Source organism: Phalacrocorax aristotelis, chromosome 5 (assembly GCF_949628215.1).
Source record: "Phalacrocorax aristotelis chromosome 5, bGulAri2.1, whole genome shotgun sequence".
Lineage (NCBI taxonomy): Eukaryota > Metazoa > Chordata > Aves > Suliformes > Phalacrocoracidae > Phalacrocorax > Phalacrocorax aristotelis.
Genome location: NC_134280.1, coordinates 40,686,114 through 40,706,921, shown reverse-complemented (window position 1 = coordinate 40,706,921; position 20,808 = coordinate 40,686,114). Strand labels below are relative to the sequence as shown.

At 42.6% G+C, this 20,808-nt stretch overlaps 1 protein-coding gene across 4 annotated transcripts in view; it reads right to left on the bottom strand.

Annotated features, from left to right (window-relative positions):
- The window catches only part of VWC2L (von Willebrand factor C domain containing 2 like), a 55,898-nt gene extending 43,854 nt beyond the window's left edge, over positions 1–12,044 (bottom strand). Inside the window, exons 1-3 of one of the 4 annotated variants that reach the window (XM_075094067.1) lie at positions 11,024–12,044; positions 8,416–8,882; positions 1,005–4,292 (exon numbers count right to left, since the gene is read on the bottom strand). In XM_075094067.1, the coding sequence (XP_074950168.1) occupies positions 4,182–4,292; positions 8,416–8,826 (522 nt within the window). In that variant the 5' untranslated portion in view covers positions 8,827–8,882; positions 11,024–12,044 and the 3' untranslated portion in view covers positions 1,005–4,181. Of the gene's footprint in view, positions 1–1,004; positions 4,293–8,415; positions 8,883–11,023 lie in introns of those variants that run through there. The other 3 variants (XM_075094068.1, XM_075094065.1, XM_075094064.1) reach the window with 3 other exon arrangements.
- Between the last annotated feature and the right edge of the window lie 8,764 nt (positions 12,045–20,808).

Genomic DNA, 20,808 nt, shown 5'->3' with positions numbered 1-20,808 from the left:
AGCAGTTAGGAGCTGCCTTGCTTTTTTCCTTTACATTGCTGAGGGTACAGGAGGTAAAGGGTGCTGAGCACCCACGGTTACATCTACATGCACATACCCTTCTCCTTCGCTGTCTCCAGGCCCTGCTTCAAAGCCCCATCCAGCCAAGCAGTGAGTTGTGGTTGTACCAGTGGGTTACCATCACATGTCTGCTTGGGTTTGCTGTGGTTTTTGCTTCCTTTGCTCCTAGGCTTTGACACCAGTCCTGTTTTCATTGCATGTTGACATGGGGAAGAGGAGCAAACACATATCAAATACTGACTTGTTCCTGGTTGCTGCTTCTCTCTCATTCTCCATTATCTGTACTTTTTTCATACCCTAGCCTAACTTTTTACTTTCTGGCAGCTGGAGAGGCAGATTAGGCTTCATGGGAGCTCCCTCAGGCAAAATCCTTATCTTAGGTCAGCTGCATGCAGACTCCACAGAAGAGTGTCTAACTGGTACCGAACTTTACACCAGTGCAACATCCAGGTGGGCTACCTGTGACCCATGGAGCTGCAGCAGTTCATAGCAGCAGAGAACCTGCCCCACTTGCCCCACAGAATAAAGCAGCTTTTTACTAGCTGGCACTACGGAGAAGGTATTTTCCAGACTCTCTCATCTGCCCCTTGTATCCAGTTGCCATTGCTTTAACTCTCAAGAGAGAAGCCAGCCGGGTCTGGGATGTTTCCGGCCCTCAGGAGATGTTATCGCATTTGGGATGAGCGCAGGCTGGGAAGGATGTGAAATGAAAATGGGTTTGAAGAGGTTATCTGATAAGAGAATATGCTGGGGTCTGCTAACACAGGGAGCACACTGGGTTAACTCTCAGTCAGGAAAGTTTCCTGTCTGGGATGACCACATTTAACAGACTGAGAGATTCCCTGCTTTGAGGAACTGCTTCAAACCTCCAAGCATACCAATTTTATTATAATTCCCAAAGAATTACCTCTGAACTGTACTGCAGAACAAAGAGTAAGGAAGCCTAACAGTACATGTATTTTTATTTTGCAGCTAGGCTGAGCGTTGTCATTACATGACTTATCTAATTACAGTCTTAAAAACAATAACTAGGGTAATTAGCTAATTGAGCATTATTTTTAATGAATGCAATTCTGCATAAAGCACATTCCAGTAGCAACAAACACACACCTGCACTTCCCCTCGCTCTGGTAGGGAACAGTTGTGTAAAAAACTTCTCACTGATGATCTGTCAACATTTCTATGGACAACATCCTTCTTCACAAGCTGACGACTTGAGGACCTCACGCTCACTACCCCTACAGAAACATCTCGGGTGACAGAGATGGACACAGCTTGGGAGAGCCAAGCGATAAGCGCTTATATCCTTAGCCTCACTGAGCATTGTCTGGCATGATAATAAAGCCTCAGACTTGATTTTACCACTCTTGGAAGATCTGGTAACAGTTGTATGTAATACACATCCCAGCAGCAATGGAGGGGAGAGGAAGTGCCAGAGCCTCTTCTCCAGCTGTGCAGAGATATCTCCTCTCTTTCAGTAGCTCTTTGGACAGCCCCCAAATCTGGAAACAAGCAGAGCCTATGGGCTATTTCCTGGAGCGCATATCTGAAAGCCCAGCTACAGCTTTGGCGGTACAAATGTTGGGCACATGTCGATTCCTGTGTCATGTTTACGGGAAAAATACTGATCCCCTGGGCTTGCACATACAGGCCAAATTCTGCTCTGTGCTCCCATATTGGTGCACTGTGACTAAAACACTGGGGGCTTGTGTGTAATTTCCTGGTGATTCTGAATCATGCTGATGCTTGAGTTTTGGGTCTCGTCTATTTCAGTGGGGAGCTTTGAGAGACTACCTGTGTGTAGCGGAGCCAGCGTCACTGAGCTCTGAGCTTTTGGGGCCTCTATGTATTACTGTGATCTGGGGAAAACAACAGCATGGATGTTTTTGTAGCCAAATTTTGAATACAGCCCGTCTTCTTTCACCTATTGTAATAATAGACTTGTGCATAATGTAATATATATGTTACAGAATCAGTAGCTAAGTACATAATATAATTTTTAAAATAGGCATCACTGTAGATCAATATGTGACATGCCTATCTATTTTAGTACGTTTTGTTGGTACAAATTATGACAGAAATACAGTAAGTCAGTGATTTCAGATTCCTTTGCATAGACATTGTCACTGTAATTTTGCCAGGAGGGAGATAATAAATCATACTTTTCCATCTGACTGATGCTCTGTTTCCCCTGTCTGATTTCAATGGCTGTATGCTATCTTCAGAGCTGGCATTGTTCATGGCTCCTTTTATTAAAGCACAGGCACGTTATTGAAATTTCTTTTATATTATGATTTTCTAGTCGTACGTGAAATTGCAGAACACACAAGAAGAAGAGGGAAAAAAAGCAAGCCCCATTTGTTTGAGTCATAGTAGAAAAAAAACCTGCTGCACGTATCTTGGAGAGAAAAATGCCAATATTAGAATTGTGGCCCCATGCTGGCTTGGGTTAGTAATTAGTTTCTTGTAATTTATAAGCAGAGATCTAAAACCTACTAGTGATTTGGATGACTGGTTAGTATACTACCAAAAGGTTTTAATAATGCTAGTTCTTGCAATTATTAGCTTGCCATGATCTGAGTGCTTTCCAAGATTCACCAGGAAACTGAACACTCATATAACAGAGGAGAAAACTCAGTAAAGAACCTTCCTTTTTTCCCCACTTTGATTTTCTGGTGGCCTTATGAAGCTCCTCAGATTTCAGGTGTCGTATCTCTGTTCTCTCATGCTGATATAAACCGGAGCATCCACAGCCCACACCTGCAGCTGGACAGTTCAATACACTTGGGCACAACTGCAGGACTCTTCCAGCAGCCCAGTGTACCACCCCAGACACCAGATGGTTGCACGCTTCCTCCCCCTCACCTTCCCTTTCAGACCAGGGCTGCAAGAAACTCTTCTTTTTCTCCTAACAGCATCATCCTGTCAGTAATGCTCCATGAACGTCCCAAGTGTTTCATCCATATTTGATAAAGTTCTACTCCCAGGCAGGGTAACCAGTGGTCAGAGCAAGGCTGTAGTTTGCACTGCATAATTTCTATTTCTGGCATGGTTCTGGGGGTGGGGAATTACTTTTTGGTTTCATTGCCTCCTTTTCTCCGGTGGCAGAATGGACACACTGCATTTCAGGGACTGAGAGATGGTGGGATAGGAGCTGAATACACTCTTGGATGTGCTAATGCCTTTTGATGAGAGGTCTTATTTTGTTAACTTATATTGAGATAATTGCATTAATAAAACATTTTTAAAGAGCATTAACAAAGGAGAAGGAGGTGCCACTATTCCAAAGCAAAGGTTTTCATAATGAGCTGAGAATTAGTATATGATAATGCTATGCTTATATAGTCCCTCATTTATTTTGGATTCTGATTATACCCCGAAGATCCCTGTTAGAGCTGTGATCCCTACTGTGCAAAGTGCTACTCAAGAAGACATAAAGTCAGTGAGATACAGAAGCCCTAGCTGAAGGATTACAGATGATTTGTGGACAAAACAAAGCAATGAACTTAAGATACAGTGGCAGGCAACATGGGAAAGAAAAATAAAGTAGAACTCCAGCAGTGAAATCCTGGCTCTTTTCACGTCAGTGGAGATTTTGCCCAAGAATGAAACTATAATTTCTCTTTTCCTGTTGTTCTTTTTTCACCACAGTGCGCAGGCCTGCCCAGGGGCAATGGATTGTTCTCCCATCCCTCTACATTTGTGCTTGCTGCAAGAGAAAAAAATTTGGGTGTCACCTACTAGGGACTTTCTGAGCAAGGATGGGTTTGGGAAGGGAGCAGCGAAGGTGGAAGGAGAGAGAACAAGGAGGTGAAGTCAGGGGAAGGGGCAGGCAGATGAAAGGCAGCACCAGAGGTTCAGTGCTGGCAGAGCCAACTGCTGGAAGAGATTGCAGCACTGTGCTTGGCAGAAAGGGCGGCCACTGAAGAGCACCCAAGACATGTCCTTGATATTCACAGCTGTTTCCAAGCTCAAGTTCAAACTTCAGGTTGAAGCTGCTCTTCTAACATGACTATCACCAGGAACGCCAAGTTGTGATGCCAAAACCTCTCATGTTCTCACCCAAAGGATAACTCACGCAATGTCTCGCCAGGCGAATGGAGACATTTTAATGTCTGTGGCTAGAAAATTTCTGCCATTTTCTTTGAGAAGGATGGCACCATGCTACTGAAAACCACGTCCCCAGGACTCACTCTTCTGCAGGGACAGGGAGCAGTTCCTGCCTGTAGAATCTAAAATGACAAGAATGTTTCAAGATGTCAGCTTGACAGTCTCTTGTAAACCAATCATCCATTTCCCAGCAATGGTATTTTACTACATGTTCATACAGGTCCATAAAAGGTTATTCTGGATATGCCTATATTGGATGATAAGATCTAGGAAGTTCAAAAGTGATTATGGATGTTTCAAACTGACAACCTAATAATTTTCAAAAGGCTCCTCACTGTGGCTACAAATGTACCTTAAACAATGCTGTAAATTGCATGTCTTAAATGCGGGTAGGCGTGTGCTTCTCTGTCAGCAAGTTATGCAGAAGAGCAAAAACTAATCAGCACTAAGGGAAACTGTTGTCTCACTGACATTTGCACGATTTCTCCATAAGCTGCCAATGAACATCCATCACGCTGGCAGTACAGCGTCTCCTTAAGTTTACATAAGCTGCTGTCTGGGAACATTAATTTAAAACACAACCATGTGTACTTACAATAACTGAGACTGACCTCTGAGTTGTTATTTGCTTGTTTTCTCTCTCTGGAAAGAAAGGGGAGGGTTAATAACCTCCCTGAAAGATCTCTGCTACTACAGGCGAGCGTAGAGCACCTGGGACTCAGACCTTAACCTCCAGGACTGAAATCAAAACACGGCTGATGTGTGGGAGAAAAAACAAGCTGCTAAGTGACCCTGAGAGTCCCCGCCAGATCTCTCTGGAGAAAACAGAGAGACTGCTTGAGACTTGCAGCATTGTTCACACCTTCCCTGCAGCCACCGCAGCTGGCCATCACCCCGAGAGGGACCGGAGTTGACCTGAGAGACCAGATTCAAGGCCAACAAGGACAGAATTGGAAAATGAGGTTGGGAAAGAGATGGAAGGATCCCAGTAAAAGCCACCAGACCTCCACTTTCTCCTGCATACTGCTCCACAGGAGTCAAAATCCTGAACACTGGGTGGCAATCTACATATTAAACATGTTTGAGTTGGATCTTGATTCACGCTAGGGAGACCGCACTGACCTATTCTGTGAGGGTTTCCTGGCGGAACCACAGCCTCAGCTGAGGTTGGGGATAAGTCCCAGGCAAACCAAGGGGATGAGGCAGGCTCCTTATGGGCAGCTGGGGCTCGAAGGCCGCAGAGATCTCCCAGGACCCATAACAGAGCTGTGAAGATGCTACATGGGGTTACTAAACCATCTGTCAGGGACAGAAGTTTTTGCAAAAGGATACAAGAAAAACTACTAATGGGTTTAGATTTACAATTGAACTTCAGTTCAGCATTGCATTCGTACATGTTGACAACTAGGGGCACAAGCATAAACATTTGGACAGCTGTCTAAGCTAGACAGCTTGTTGTCATGTTTGTATTTTGCACTTATGATTGTTAGGAGTAATAAAATCAGAGGTACAAGATCAGTTCACTAGAAGAAAGCTAAATATTAAAGAAATGGTCTTTATTAACTACTCCTTTACCCTGAGACAATCACAGTTGCTCTCAGTGGTAAGAAAAAAAAAAGATTAAATTGCATTTGCATTTCTTACCCCAAACATAAACAGAACCCAAATGGAAAGCTCTCACAGATTTTGATATCCTAGAGAAAAAAAACTCCTAGAGAAGAAAAAATCCTGATTTGTGAAAGATCAGTCAGCTGAAATTTCTACACGATGAGTCAGCCCTGGTAATACTACTAGAGCAAGTATGAATGTTTGCGTGCACACACAGACAGACATACACTTGCAAAAGATTTTTAAATGGAGGCTAATTTCAGCTGTAACCAAGCCGTGATGAGCACTTCTACGGATGATGATATGGAACCTACTTATTAGCAAAAGTAAATCAAGTGGGTAAAAGGGTTACAAGCCCACATAAAACAGTGCCTCCATTTCCATTGAACAGAGTCTGTCTTTCAGTCAGAATGACTGGAGAAAGCCTCTCCTCTTTGGCGAAGACAGACTTCAATGTGTGTGGAATGGACTTGAGAAAGTTTGCAGACCTTATAAATTCAGAGGGAAGAGCAGAGCTCAGAGCCTGTAAAACCTACGGACTGCTCAGAATTTCTTTCGTGGAGAGGGCAGATAAAATCTTTGTTCAGCTGAAGTAAACAGTAAAATGTTCGGATGCTTCAATAAAGTCAAGTTTTGACTTCATAGCAGCAGTTTCCTGCATCCTGAAGTTTTGTCTTTCCTATAGCACTTATAAACTCATAGTTCGTGGGTGCTCCGTTTTTTTCCCCCCAAAACACCCTTAGAAATGCACAGTAATCTTCTACTGCCTGAATCTCTTCCACTACTTAGGAGGAAAAAAAGAGTTTCACTATTTATTCTAGGTAAACACATAGATTTTAAAAAAATTGGTTTCTGCCCTATTCCACTAGGTATTGAGCTCTCAGGAGAACACAGGTCCAGGTCAAAAGCTCGACTGTCAACTAAATTAAGTCTGAAGGATCTCATATTAGTCCCAGACTGAAGGTTACGATGTGTGAGAGCGGCATGCCACCATCGACTTTGTGTTTCTCAGAGGATACCGGAACTTTGCTTTCCATAAAACACCCCACAGTTTTTGAACACAGCAAACAATGAACCAGATTGTTCTAACTCCCTCTGACAGTCTTTTTCTCCCCTAAATTCTGTTTCTCTATCCTTTAATCTGTTATTGGGGTGCAATTATTTCTTTCAGGAAAAGGTATTAGTACTTTTGTATTTCATTCACATGCAAAAGACACTTTTATGAGAAGATTCATCTCATTGTTCTCCCACTGAAATTTCTCCAAAAAGAGTCCTTATAACTTTCAGGTAAGAACCTGACCATGTGGCAAAATTACACCTAGGTGGGACACTTCACCACCTGACAACACAGCAGTCAACATGGGACCACTGAAGCACAGTTGTGGGATGAAGTTGGGTCAGGCCTTCCTATGGCAAGAAAAAACTGTTTTTAAGCAGTTCACAAGACCAGCATCTTCATACTCAGCAAAGCAAAGCAGAGATCAGGCTGATCAGGATGGCCCTCAAGGAGATGTTCCTCATATATGTTTTGCCTTGTGACTATGATATTAAACTGACTTGCCCATACTGAGTGACTGTGTTGACAGATTGACAGAAAAAGATGAACATAAACCATACATAATAGAAGAAAGGAACTAAATACTACCTTTACCGAAAATTACAATATCTGGGAAAGTGGAAATTGTGATCTATGTTACAGAGAACTTGTCAGGTACACAGACCTATATGGAAGTATTTTCATTGTCAGAAAAGAAAACAAATTGGCAAGCATATAATGAGATTAGGTACACAGCCACGAAGAGTTATAGGCTGTCCTTAATTACAGAGGTATGAATCTTAAAGCCATGTGACCTGGGAGAACAAACTCATGTGTACCTATTTCCTTTGCAAACCCTGTTCTTCATTGTGAAATGCTGTTTTCCTTAGCAGAATTGAAAACATGCAATCAAACTCGTTAGAATGAGAGACGTGGGTTTTGTAAAGGGTAATGGTTTTTGGAAATCTGGACTTATTTTTAAGATATAGTCCTGTGAAGGATTTCTTCACAACATTCCTAATAGGAACCCAACCATTACAATTAAAACCCGTACTACTCATTACTTGAGATCTGCTTGGTCATCTGCCTAGAAATTAATCTTCAGCCATTCTAGACAGCCTTATCACAGTTGAAATGAAAATATTAAATATAGTTTGCAATCTACTTACTTGCAGTTTCATACAGCTATGAGTAACAAACTCTCAGTACCATGCCATCCATTTTTGCTATCCAAATTGGAAAAGGGATTCTTAAAAAGCACTCAGTATTGGTTTACCACCATTTTTACAGACACCATTGGTAGTCCAACCTGATTCATGCTATGAGCAAAGAAGGAGTTTGTCCAGGGTAGCAGATTTAGAGGGCTGGCATTTCATGCGGGGACTTTTGACTGACCATTGGCCCTCACTTGGTGCACGTGAGGGAGGAGGTGGCAGATTTCACATTAGCCAGACCTGAATCAAGGCTGAAAGTGCTAAAAAGGTCTTCAGCTTTAGCATGAGTTAACAGCAGTGGGAAAATACTGAGTGCCCTTGAGAGTCCCCAAAAGAAATACAACTCCTATAGCACATATATTAAATACTGAAGAAAGGGTTTCATACCTTAAATTCCTCCAAGATTTTGTAATTTTTCCCATGATATTCACAAAAGTTTTTCACTTCTTTGCATTCTGGGCAGCATCCATTATGTTCCACTTTTGTACACTTTGGGTGGATTTTAGGGCATTCTGGTTGATCGCAAACAGGTCCATCCTCAGTACAGACACAAGGACAGTTGGAATGTCCTGGGAAAAAACGTTCTCCCAGTTTGTAAACAAAGCCACTGTCATCCACACAGCCCTTCCCTCGGTAGTCATCGAAGATCAGATTGTCATTACTGGAGGTCTGGTCCCCTTCATCAGCAGGATAGTCTTCATGATTGATGGCAGCTGGAGTGACCAAAGCAGGGATTACAAACAGAAGTATCCAGACTTCGTGGATATGAACAGCCATCCCCCTCCTCAGCTTCTCCATGGGTTCTCAATGCCAGATAGAAACAGCTGCTTCCATAGGGAGACCAGTGTTGTGGTCTGAAAACAAATATTTTTAAGTGAGAACAAAGTCAAAGTTCTAAGGAATATTGAATTATAAAGGCCATACTTTCAACAGCACCCAAGAATAAATCAATGCTTTCAAACTGCGCAGGTAACTATCACAGTTTCGTTTGAATTAAGCCTCTTCTTAGTTATTGTTGAAGAGAATAAAGCATATGAAATACATAGATTAGACAAACATGCCTGTAAGCATATGCACACAAAATACCTCTATAGAAATGGTGGCTCATAGAACCATCTACTTTTTACTTTCTTCATTTGTGTAGCTGAGTTTTCTGATGCACCAGGAGTTAAACTAGCTGCCTGAAATCACATGGTGATGGGCCACTCAGAGAGACTAGAACTCGAGTTTAAGCATGGTCTTAACCTCTTTCAGTAGCCACCATCCCCCTGTGCTATGTATGGTGCACAGCCCCCTTCATTAACCTGAGGTGTGAAACCTGAGTTGAAAAATAACATAAGCATAATCTGTAGGTAGATCTGCATCTGATAGAAGGGTTATACTCGGTCTGTGAGAATTGGAATAGTACAGAATTCTTTATATGGCATTTCTGAAAATGAAGAGAGGCTACCTGGGCTACCAACACAGCCCAGCCACTGCCAGGTCCGTATAACCCCGACAGAAGCAAAGATGCAATTCATCTTCTCTATTATTCAGCATTTCAGTAATACCAAGGGAGAAACACAGAGAACAAATGTTAAACGGCTGTGTACTGCATGGAGCTGCCGAAATGGGTTTGTCTGATTAAGCTGGAGCCTTTCTAAAACTTTGGGAGCGATGCAGGATGGCCTGGCCCTTGGAGAGCTCTGCTTAAGCAGTCAAGCCAAGGACTGACCCAGAGAGGGAGAGGAGCTTTGCACTGCCCTGAGGGGAGTCAGCTCCAGGCAAAGGCTCCGCGTGTGTGTTTCTGTCTTGGGCATGCTACCGGCTGCCCACGGTGCCACATCACTGCCACCAACCCTCCGTCCTGCCTGGACATCAGCCAACAGCCGGTGCAACCCCACCAGCAAAATGGTTTCTGACCTCTCTTAAGAGAAGTGGGCAAAGTATTACAGGAAACTTTTAAATGAAATTAAATACTAGCATTCCACAGATTGAGAATGATGGAGGTAGTTGCTGGCACACACCAAAAATGGACTGTTTGGATGCATCTGTCACTCCTTCTCTTCCTCCGTTCCCATAGTGTGCACACACAGACACACAGTGTATGACAACATGCATTAACCTAGACACACGGGTAAACACGTATTCCACCCCCCAACACCCCTGCCCCGGCCCCCGGGAGGTATTTCTTATGTATCGGGACTTTTGGTGGGCTGCAGATGTTCAGCAATTAATCCTCCCTTAATTGAAGCAAAAAAAGCAGCAGCAGAAGGAGAAAGGTTTAATCCTAGAGAAGCAGCTAAGGGATCCTGTTGACAAAGCAGTTTTTCCAAAGCCACAACAGAGGGAGACACCGGATATTACACAAGCTTTATCAAATTCAAAAGATACCTTCTTAATTGAAGTACTAGCTGTGTTTCCATCACAAGGACTATGCACCGTGTTACTACTATCTGCAATATCTACTGTAACATGCTGTTTGGGAATCGGGTGATTCATGCAGATAAGGATGCTTTAAGGATGTACAGAGCAGAGAATCTTGCCCACCTAAATGCTACAGGTAGGCTGCAATATTGCAGATCGGTGGGTATTTAGGGGGGAGAAAAAAAAGCAGAAGCAAATGAAGTAATTAATGTCTGAGGAAATGTGAAACAATAAAGAGAATTTGTTAAAGTTTGATGAGGAAGCTCTCCGAATTTAATTTAAAAAAAAAAGTTCTCCAAAGATCATAAATAAGAGCACTACATTTTGCTACCGTCTGTAGCCATCTGAGATGTCCCACAGCAACTCACGAGCACTCGGCTCGGCGGCGATCCTGGAAATCAGACAGACTGCAGACGTCTTGCACGGACAGATTTCAACAAGTAAACAAATGCTGCTCAGCTGAGAATTAGTTTACAGCTGAACTTTCTCATCATTTCTCATCATGAGAGAGGCCAGGATCACAGGTAAGTCTCCGAGTAAAACATTTCCATCCGCCTTCCCTCACCCCAAGTGAATAATTTACACTTACCTAATCAGGCTCGATCTGAAAGCTGAAAGGGGTCACAGGCCAACATGGACTAAAAGGTTAGAAACAGATCAGTGAGAGCAGTTCCTCCTAATCACATTTTCAGTGTTGACTCACGGACAATCCCTTTTCCTCCACCTCCCATCGCAAAACACGGGAAAGCGGCAGCCCAGCAACCACAACATGAGAATTAAGCTTTAACCCGGTGTTGAGGATTCAGAGCCAGCAGCGACGAGGCGGTCCAGAGGCAGGGATGCCGCGGAGAAACCCCGATGCCAGTAGCACAGTCATCGCGGCGAACTTGGGCTGGATTTCCTCAGGTCTTGGGGGGGGTGGGGGGAGGAAAAAAAACCCAAAACCCATATATATCCCCTCCCTATGCCCAGCGGATCTCTTGCGATTCAGGATTTGCCACGGCGGGGGAAGGGGGGGAGAGGGGGCTGGTTCGGCGGGAGGCAGGCGGGAGGGGGAGGGCGGAGGAGCCCCGCGGCCGGCGGGCAGCCCCCGCGGCGGGCCCCGCTCCCCTGAGGGGACTCCCCGGGCCGGAGGGCGGGCATGCCCGCCGCGGGCCGCGCAGCCCCGCGCTGTCTGCCGATTACTGTTATAATTAATTTTCTTCTTTTTTTTTGCGGGGGTGGGGGAGAAAAAAAGAGGGAAGGGGGCAAATAAAATAATAATGGAGCGGCGGAGCGCTCAGGCGCCGCGGGCCTCAGCGCGGGCGTGCCATGGCGCGGAGCGGCGCGCTCTCCCGCCCGCAGCTCCCCTCACCGCCGCTCTCCCCGGCTCCCGCTCGGCCCTCCTGCCCTGGCGGCGTCCGGAGCCTTTGCTGCGGGGGGGTGGGGGTGGGGAACCAAACCACAAAAAAAATCCCCCATTGCTGCATTATTAAAACTTCACATCTTCCCACGGGCTGGCGCTGGGGATGGGGCGCCCCAGCTCTGGTGTCTCGTGTTACATTAAAAATCAATCTCCTTGCAATTCGTCTGCTCTGTCATTAGGCGTCATTGTAAATCTATTTCTCCAGAAACCACCAAAGAGAGAGTCTTGATGTTCGGAAAAACACAGTGTCAACAGAAAGAGGGAGAAATTGGGGATTTTATTTGGATAAAACGCAGAATAATCCTCCTTTCTGGCGATTATTCCCACTGCAAACATTAACTATGAAAAACACTTCGCTAAGACCTCGCTGCTGTGTTGTCAAACCATTTTTTTCCCGTAAAGCCTTTAGATTAAGGTTACGTTAGGCAGCGTGCTGGTCCTCACGTCCAGAGGCAAACCGTACCATCGGCACCCCCGGACAGGAGCTGCTCTGCCTTGTGGTCGCAGGTAACGCCGTGCACTTCGCCGCCGTGGCCCCGCAGGCTGGAGAGCCGCCCACACGCGAGGTGCAGAACCTTAACGGATCCGTCGCCGCTTGCCAGAGCCACGATACGACCTGAAATTCAAAGGAAAGTTATTGAGGTTTGCAAAGGCAAAGCAAGAGAGCAGCACGGGAAGTTCTGAGATCATTCGTTTAAAGACACCCATATTTCGCAAACTCGTATTTTCTGAGATAAATTATCAGAAAGTTGGACAGATCGATAATAATGAGATTGGATTTTGGAGTGGTTAAGTGGATCTGGAGACCCGGGCATGTAGGAGCACAGCTATTTTCCTTATATTTGGATATAATTGTTCGGGGCCAGATTCTGACACGCAGACTGAGCACCGGAGAAGCAGATGCTCCTCTGATACCTGGAGGTATCAGCATCAGAGCACGCTCCTAATGCTGGTTTTCTTGTACAGCACTGTAAGAAACTAAGATGCAGGTTTTCAACGGAATTTCAAGGAGGTCAGGCATCTAATGGGACTGAGTGCCTTGCTCCCTTACATCCTTATGGAAAAAACAACCATAATAAAATTGTTAGTGTAGAATTGGGTCTAACAGTAGAAAAAATAAAAGAAAGACTATAAAAAGGTTCTAAGGAGTTCCCAGTTTCCATGTGTTTATTTATGAACCAAATGGACTCAGTTTTCATCCCTGTCAAGGAGGCAGAATGTATTTATAAGTTTATTACCTTCCTGCTTAAATAAAAGCAGAAGTAACAGCTGGTAAGTGATATGTTTGAAGCACCTTTTACTTATCCAGTCACCAAATAAAGGCTCTCTCCTTCTAGAAATTAACTATAATAATCATGAGTTTCACATACCAAAAAGAAAAAAAAAAAGAGGATCAATACATTCATTTCAAAGCTGATGTGGTCCTCCCAACAACGGGATTGTTGTACTGCCAGTCATGATTGTGGTCAAACACCTTGTTCTATTAGGAGCAAGTTCAATATACCCTGCAAATGATTACAGCTCTTTTTATGTATCAGGATTTTCTCTCTGAAAGCAAAGACATCACCAGCAGGGGAATAATTAATATTGACACTGACTAAGTCAATCTGGCACTGAGGTCATAATTTTTGGGAAGATTATGAAAAACAGGAGATACTTTGCTATTTTTAGGCATCCAGGTTATTCACCAAGTAGCCAGTGGAACATATTGCCCAAAAGAAGTCAGTGCGGAGGATTCGGTCCCCGTTTTAATAATATGCAAGCTGTAGGGCTGTGGGTGTGCCTATGTGATGTATAATTTATCCAGGAAATATATTGTCCCTCCATTCAAACTAATTCATAACAATGGTGTTCTCAGCTCTGCTCATCGAGATCCGATGGCTTCATTTGACAGCCCGGGAAGTAAACAACTGCCATTTTCTCCATTTATCACAGGAAACACATAGTCCAAAACATCTTAGAAATGCATTGAGAATATTTAACCACAAGTTATGCTTAGCGTGATCAGGGATATTTGTGCAAGAAAGGGAACTAGAAAGTTGAGCTCACCATGATAAATACGCCCTATTTGCAAACCTTTATAACTACCCGCCTTCTTCGTCTAGAACAAAGCCTGACACAGCAAAGATCTGTAGGATGGATTAGAGTGTCCAAAGCAGCAGATGTGAATATTTATTATAAACTCTCTTCCAGCAAGTCTTTGCTGACAGAAGCATTGCATATGGATTTCACTTGCAGCCAGACTCTCCAGGCAATCGCTGGGATGAATTCTCTAGGAGCCAAAGAAATGCCATTTCACCTGGAGCCCTGACACCGCAACAGCTGGGCAGGGGGTTAATGTCACTTTCAGCCTCTCAAAACCAGTAACGAACTCACTCATTACACAGAGAGAGGGACGGGAAGGAGAAAAGATCTGGACAGCTGCAGTTCACTTCCAGAAAGTAAGGGCAGGACAGGCTGATAAGTGAGACAACAGCTTCAATGTCTAATTCACCCCCCCAGTTTGGCAGCAGGGCAGGAGCAGATCTCAGTACTGCTTTTCTCTAAATTCTTTGCTAGATAAGTTGTATGCCTGAAGCAAAAGAATAGCACTCTTATCTGGTCAGTCCATGCCAATATTCTGACATTATCAGGAAATTACAAAACCAATAGGAAAATAGAGAGGGACAATGAAAAACAACTAGCTAGCAGGTGCAGTAGTAAACCACACGTGCCTTCATTGCTAGGGAAAGGGTTTAGGTGTATGAGGCAGCCGTGGTGAAGATGATTCATTTCATATTAATTTTTGTTAGCTGAGTTATGATGTGTTACTATCGTCGACTATGAGTACAGCCACATCCTTGCAGCAGGATACACAGGCAAAGCATGCGAGAGGGAATGAAAGGGGAGGGGAATGCACAAAATGAGAACATCTCATTTCCGTCACCCTTTATGTCAACACTGATCTACGGGCTCATAACAATTTGCTCATTATAATGTAAATTTACTCCTTCCTTCCTTCCAAAAGGAGATGCTTCGTTTTGGAAAGAGGGAACAAATTGTGTTTTATTGCTCTTCCAAAATGTTCTCCAATTAGGAAAGCAAACAAAAACTATTACATAATTGTCATGCAAAGCTGTTTTTATGAAGGGTACTTACTTGTGCACTAACGAAGGCACTTTGATACAATGCTCAGAGGAAGATAAAAACCTGGAGATAAATTTTTCTTCATACCTTTGACCAAACTGTTAGGTGGGGCCGTTCTTTGCAAACTCACTGAACTCAGCAGTTATGCTGGTTTGCATTGAAATGAACAGTTTCTGCTTAGAAGATGCAAAGCCTCAAAGACTCTGACCTCTAGGTCTCACAGCCTCTACATCTCCGGCTCATGAGGCTTCCAAAGAACCTTCTCTGGACCTGCTGGTGCATCTCCCAGACGGTCAGCTGAAATGAAGCTGTGCTCTGGCTGGCCCCAGGCCAGTCCTGAGCTCGTCATTTTTCCTCAAACCGGCAGACAGGAGTGATGACAAAGCACGTTGCCACGACAAAGAGACCCTACAGTAGCAGCCTTTGTACTAATTACAGCCGATTTGCTGTTGCCCATTGCCGGAGCATAGGTACTAATTTTTCTGATGTACCCCTGTTATGTCCTTAGAATAACATAAGTTCTGACCATCTGGTCACTTGCTTCAAAAAGGATACAGTCAGTTAGAAAAGGTAGAGAGAGAAAGGCAGCAAAGGCAGTGAAAGGTATAAACAACTTCTGTGCAAGGAATCATTAAGACGGCTGACAACTCACCCCAGAAAAAACTACTTGCACTCTAAAATGTACGTGGCTGATCATGCTTTCTCCATATACAAACCTCAAGCTTCAGTCAGCCCATGATATTGTAGCTGCTTCCCTCCCTGGGGACCCACAGAGAAGTCCAGTGCTGAGCCAGACCCCAAACGACCACCCAGGTGGTATGGGTGAAACACAGATTTTCCATCAAAATGCTAGTCTGAATCCCAGCTAACCTGGGAGCTGTGAGGCAGCTGGAGAAGCTGTCAGAAGCAGCGCAGCATGGGACATGGTATTTCTGAACAGCCACCTTAATTCTTGGACGAAACTGAATTTCCTCTGAGTGATCAGTGCACTTCAGCTCCCTTTTTTCCCCAGCATTTGAGTAAGCTACCGCTGTAGTTTTCCAGTCCCAGTGTACTACAGAGAAAAAACTTCCTAATCTCATGCACGTTACCTTTCCAGGCCACCATTTCCAGTCTGGCAATGCTCTTGGTTTTGGGCATTGATTAATTACAAATGCAGTTGCTGTTTTTTGGACTGGTAATACATTTGTACTTAACAAAATAATTAAAATTGCTCATGCCCTCCTAGAACAACTATTCCTGATACTAAAACCATACCCCTACCTTGTTTTAAGACCAGAACTGAAACCTAGAATCAATGAGTACCTCAACAGATGCGATTACTTTTAAGACATGTACCCCACTTTGGAGAATGAGGTGATTAAAATGAATTACCTTGTATGGAATCTGGCCCTGTAAATTTTCCTAATATACATAAAGTTATGGGCCTAAGAAAGGACATAGCCATGAGGTGTCAAAAGCAAGAATCTGGCAAAATAAATAAATAAATTTAAAAAGCAGTCATTTTACTGGAGTCTCTTCAGTGACCTAACCATGTGAGCTTAAAATCAAAGCTATTGCATTCAGTGAAGCTCAGTTACGTTACATATAAGTAAGCAACATGCTTTTTCTCATCTGCAAGGAACTTTGCATACCTAGGCCAATATATAAATACTAACAAAACCAAAGCTACTCATGTGAATACAATATGAAATCCATCTCCTAATTTGAACTGGTGGATAAATTTAAAATAGTGCTAGTATGTTGAAGCAATCTAATTTGTTACTGCATTTCTTCAGAAGATGAAACTAGACAAGATTAATTTGCAGGGTTGATGGAACCAAATTACTTGGGGTAGAGGGAACAAAACCTGTACTTGTCAAAAGACGGTTTGACAATTTGTATTCCATAAGAGCCTAACAGAAATCACAGCCACAATTACCATCTTCTTTGTAAAATGCATTTTGAGTGAAACCTTGCCAAGACCATGTTAAGTACCGCTTTTCTGGTTTATACATTCAAACAGCTGGAAACAGTGACATCTTTGGACTGGGGAAGCCTAAAAATCAGACCAGTTTACTGGTATTAGGCTCTGACAGCCAATAAATTATGTTGGCCAAAGCCTTAAGATTTAATCCTAAAACAAGTCACACTGTAAAGGCTGTCAAGCAGCTGACTTCTCAAACAGTTGGAAACAGAGCCCTCTTCAGAGCAAATGCTCCAGCAGACCTAACCTGCCCGCTTCGCCCCAGCGCGCCCCGCTCACGTTGCAAACTGCTACATACACATGCTGCCGCTTCCAGACAAACCAACAGCTACCGTCCTCATCAGCAAGCTCTTTACAGGCACGTTGAAGCGCTAAACTTTTCTTCAGGCAAATTAATTTCCAAATTATGTAACATTCAATTATTGAATAATCTGAAAATTCCTGTTTTAGCAGACAAGTACTTAATGTTTCTGGAGTAATCTAGCAGCTTAAATGTTAATAAAATAGTATTCTAACAAAAGTCACAAACTGCACAACTTACTGTAGCATATTAGGCTGAGCCATTCATACTGATAACTAGTATTGTTTGTTATCTCAGAACAGGTTTTTTTCCGTAGACTCAGCAGCTAACATTAACTCTTCTGCTCAGATACAGAGCAGAACAAGGACAGTGAAAGATCAAAAACTCTCCTGTCTGTTCTCCAGCTCTTGCTCTCAGTGCAAATGGACTAGTCGAGGTGCTGGATTTGGACAATTGCTTCTGATAAAAGTATGGCAGTTATTTTAGACTGTCTTGTAAATAATTCAGATGATGTAACTGTCCCAATTTAAAAATACTTGCACTGCCTAACTGTAAGCAAAGCATTCATCTTCAAAGACACAAGCCCAGTTATTTCTTGTTTCATTAAAATTATAATCTTGCACGGATTTAAGAAATTCTGTTTATCATAACTGCATAGAGAAGCCTGAGACAATTACCGATGGCAGAGATGAAATAACATATCAAAGAAAGAAAGAAAGAAAGAAAAGCTTTGATCAATAGGGAAATGATTTTTATACACATCAGAACCAATTTAAAGAATTCTCTAGGATCAATTTAGATAGACAGAAATGCTTCTCAGCATTTATTACCTGTGGAGGGAATATTGATCCCATTCATTGATTTCTACTATGCACGAAGATCAGCATCTGGTTTTGTTTTGTGGTTTTTTTTTTAAAGAAAGATGCCCCAGAGTGGAAAGTGTCAGGACACTACATATATTTTAAGGACTTATATTAATGATTCAACCAATGCCATTGCTCAGAACTTTTAAACTCTATTCAAGAATAGGCAAAATGTAATTTAGCTTATTTTTGGCATATGATTGTTAGTCAATGAGATATATTTTAAAAGAAGGGGTTTTTTTAAACCTTACTTACCAAAGGCTACTAATTCCTTACATAACACATTGTAGCAAACATATTTTCTTTCCTGTTCCCTTTTTGAAAGGAAACTCTATTCAAGGTAATATTATGACTCATGCAGCCCTACTGGATTACATTCCCTCTGAGTTAAGATCTTTTGTCATTATTGGAGCTGCAACCATTTGCATCGTCATGACAATCACTCTACCTAGAGGGTCTCCTAGGAACAGGGCACCTCTCAGGCCATGCGTAAAAGGCAAAAATACCCAGTCGCTGCCTTGAATAATCTGCAGGCAAAGTATAATTAAAAAACATCCAACTACAACAAGAAATACATCAAATAGATCAGGGAGGGCAAGGCTACAGATAATTATAAACTTAATTAGCCATGGTCACACTGCCTTGCCATAGTTAAATGTTTTATGGGCATCCTGGCAGCAGGACAGGACTTGGGTCTAAAGTCATGTGCACTGCCCCATGTGGAGGTACCAGGTACCGCTCCCTGTACAAAGCTAGTTCAGGTGCATGGAGCTTGTCTAGAGCAGAATAGCTGTTTTGGTGCATCCCCCCAGGCGATGATAGGGCTTGCTTCACAGCCTGGACACAGCATGGCATGACGGTAGCCAAATGTCCTCTGGCTTCTGAGTTGGCATCACATGTGCTGCAGAGATACGCAGACTGGATGGGCTTGGATCCTTACCTGGGAAATGGGAGGAAAGCACTACGTTGCTTTTCACCAGCTCATGACCTGGCCCACAGATTTTACTTGGTATGAAATTAGACAAAACTTTCATTTCAAGGAACATTTCTGAGGGGGTAGGGAAGGCAAGTGGGAAGATGGCAAACACTACAGTCCAAGTTCTTCACGCGAATGTTACTGTGCTTGTCTAAATAAGAGTAAGTAAAATGCTTAACAGATGCTGCAAACTATGATTGCAATGGCTGTAAATAAAATTCTTCATTACTGTCACACCAAACAGAATGTTATTTACCAAACAACTGATTTCACCATACGATAGATGTTGTACAATTTTTTTGTTCTATAAACAGCTTTCAACAAATATAGCAATTATTTCTCATCTTCCAAATGTACACTATGTTTTGCTTAGAAATGCACCTTTTTGACATTGTTGTAAGTCCTCCATTCTCAAATGTTAATAAAATGTCCTAAATATTCTTATCCTGGAAATAATGGCAACGCCCTCCTCCCTTTGCCGTCCCACTGTGTTTGTTTAGCTCTTTCATAGGAGAGGGCATAGAAGAATAATCTTAAACAGCTTGTAATTCACTTCCAGCAATTTACTAGATATTCTCAGTAATGGAGACCAAAAGGCAAGCTGGGAACAAGAGGAGAAGTCCAACAATCTGCTGATATAGGTTTTTAATATATTGGTACCAAAATAAAATCCTTTTGTCGTTCTCTAATGTAATGACTTTTATTTTCCTTTCTCAGAAGTATTTAAATAGATGGAGATTTGGCAAAGTATATTAGGGAAAATTAGCTCATCTCAGTATGCTCTTAAACTCGTGACTCACTTTATGCATGTGAAGTCATTCAATTCAGTGTGATCATGTGCTTAAATGATGGTGGGATCAGAGCATCACAAACAGATTCATTATTACAATAATGAGTTACAGCACAAGGTCTTATAATGAACAAATTCACTTTTATTTGGCTTTTATCCATACACTAACAGTTCAACCTTTTAAAGAGAAAGGCAGCTTTATAGACTGAGTAGGGGCATATAATGCAGGTTTCTTAGACCCAAGTATTAGAAGAAGAAAGTAACAGAAAAAACAGAAAACACAGTAAGTGCAGAGAAGTTTCTTAGACAGGTTGCTCAGCAGACACCTACAAAGGTGGAAGGGGATTCCTGCTTAACACAGAAAAACTCAACTTATGCAGGCAGGTTTTAACAGAAATAGAGTTATCTTTAAAAATCTGCATATAGAGATTTGTCCTGGATTAGAAGTGAGTGTGTGGCAGGATATGGCCCTATGCATTTCCCTGAAAAGAGTAAGGGTGTGGAGTAATGTTTGGCCAACAGAAAAAGAGGACTTCTCTTAACTTCTTACTGTGTGGAAAATGTGACCTAGATGAAGGGGCATTATTTCCAGAGCTTACACGGATTGCAGAACTCGACAAATCCTTTTCAATCAAAAAATCACCAGGAAGTTACTCAAAGCAAAGAAAGCATTTATCTGATAGAAGAAAATCCTTTATATAAGAGAACTTAAAGCCTTTTTATAAGGATTTCTAGACCCAGACCATTAGTGTAAAGCTACCTTTCAGCTGGACTTCAGCTTGTTTATATTAGATTTTAGTTGGCCTTTTGGTAGCATTTGGGGTTTTCAAAATAGTTTCAAAACAAACCATAAAGTATTAAGGCAGAAACTTCTGGAGCCTTTTTGGATGTGTTAATAAGGCATGCTTTAATATATTCAGAATATATTCAAAAGTAATACATTGAGA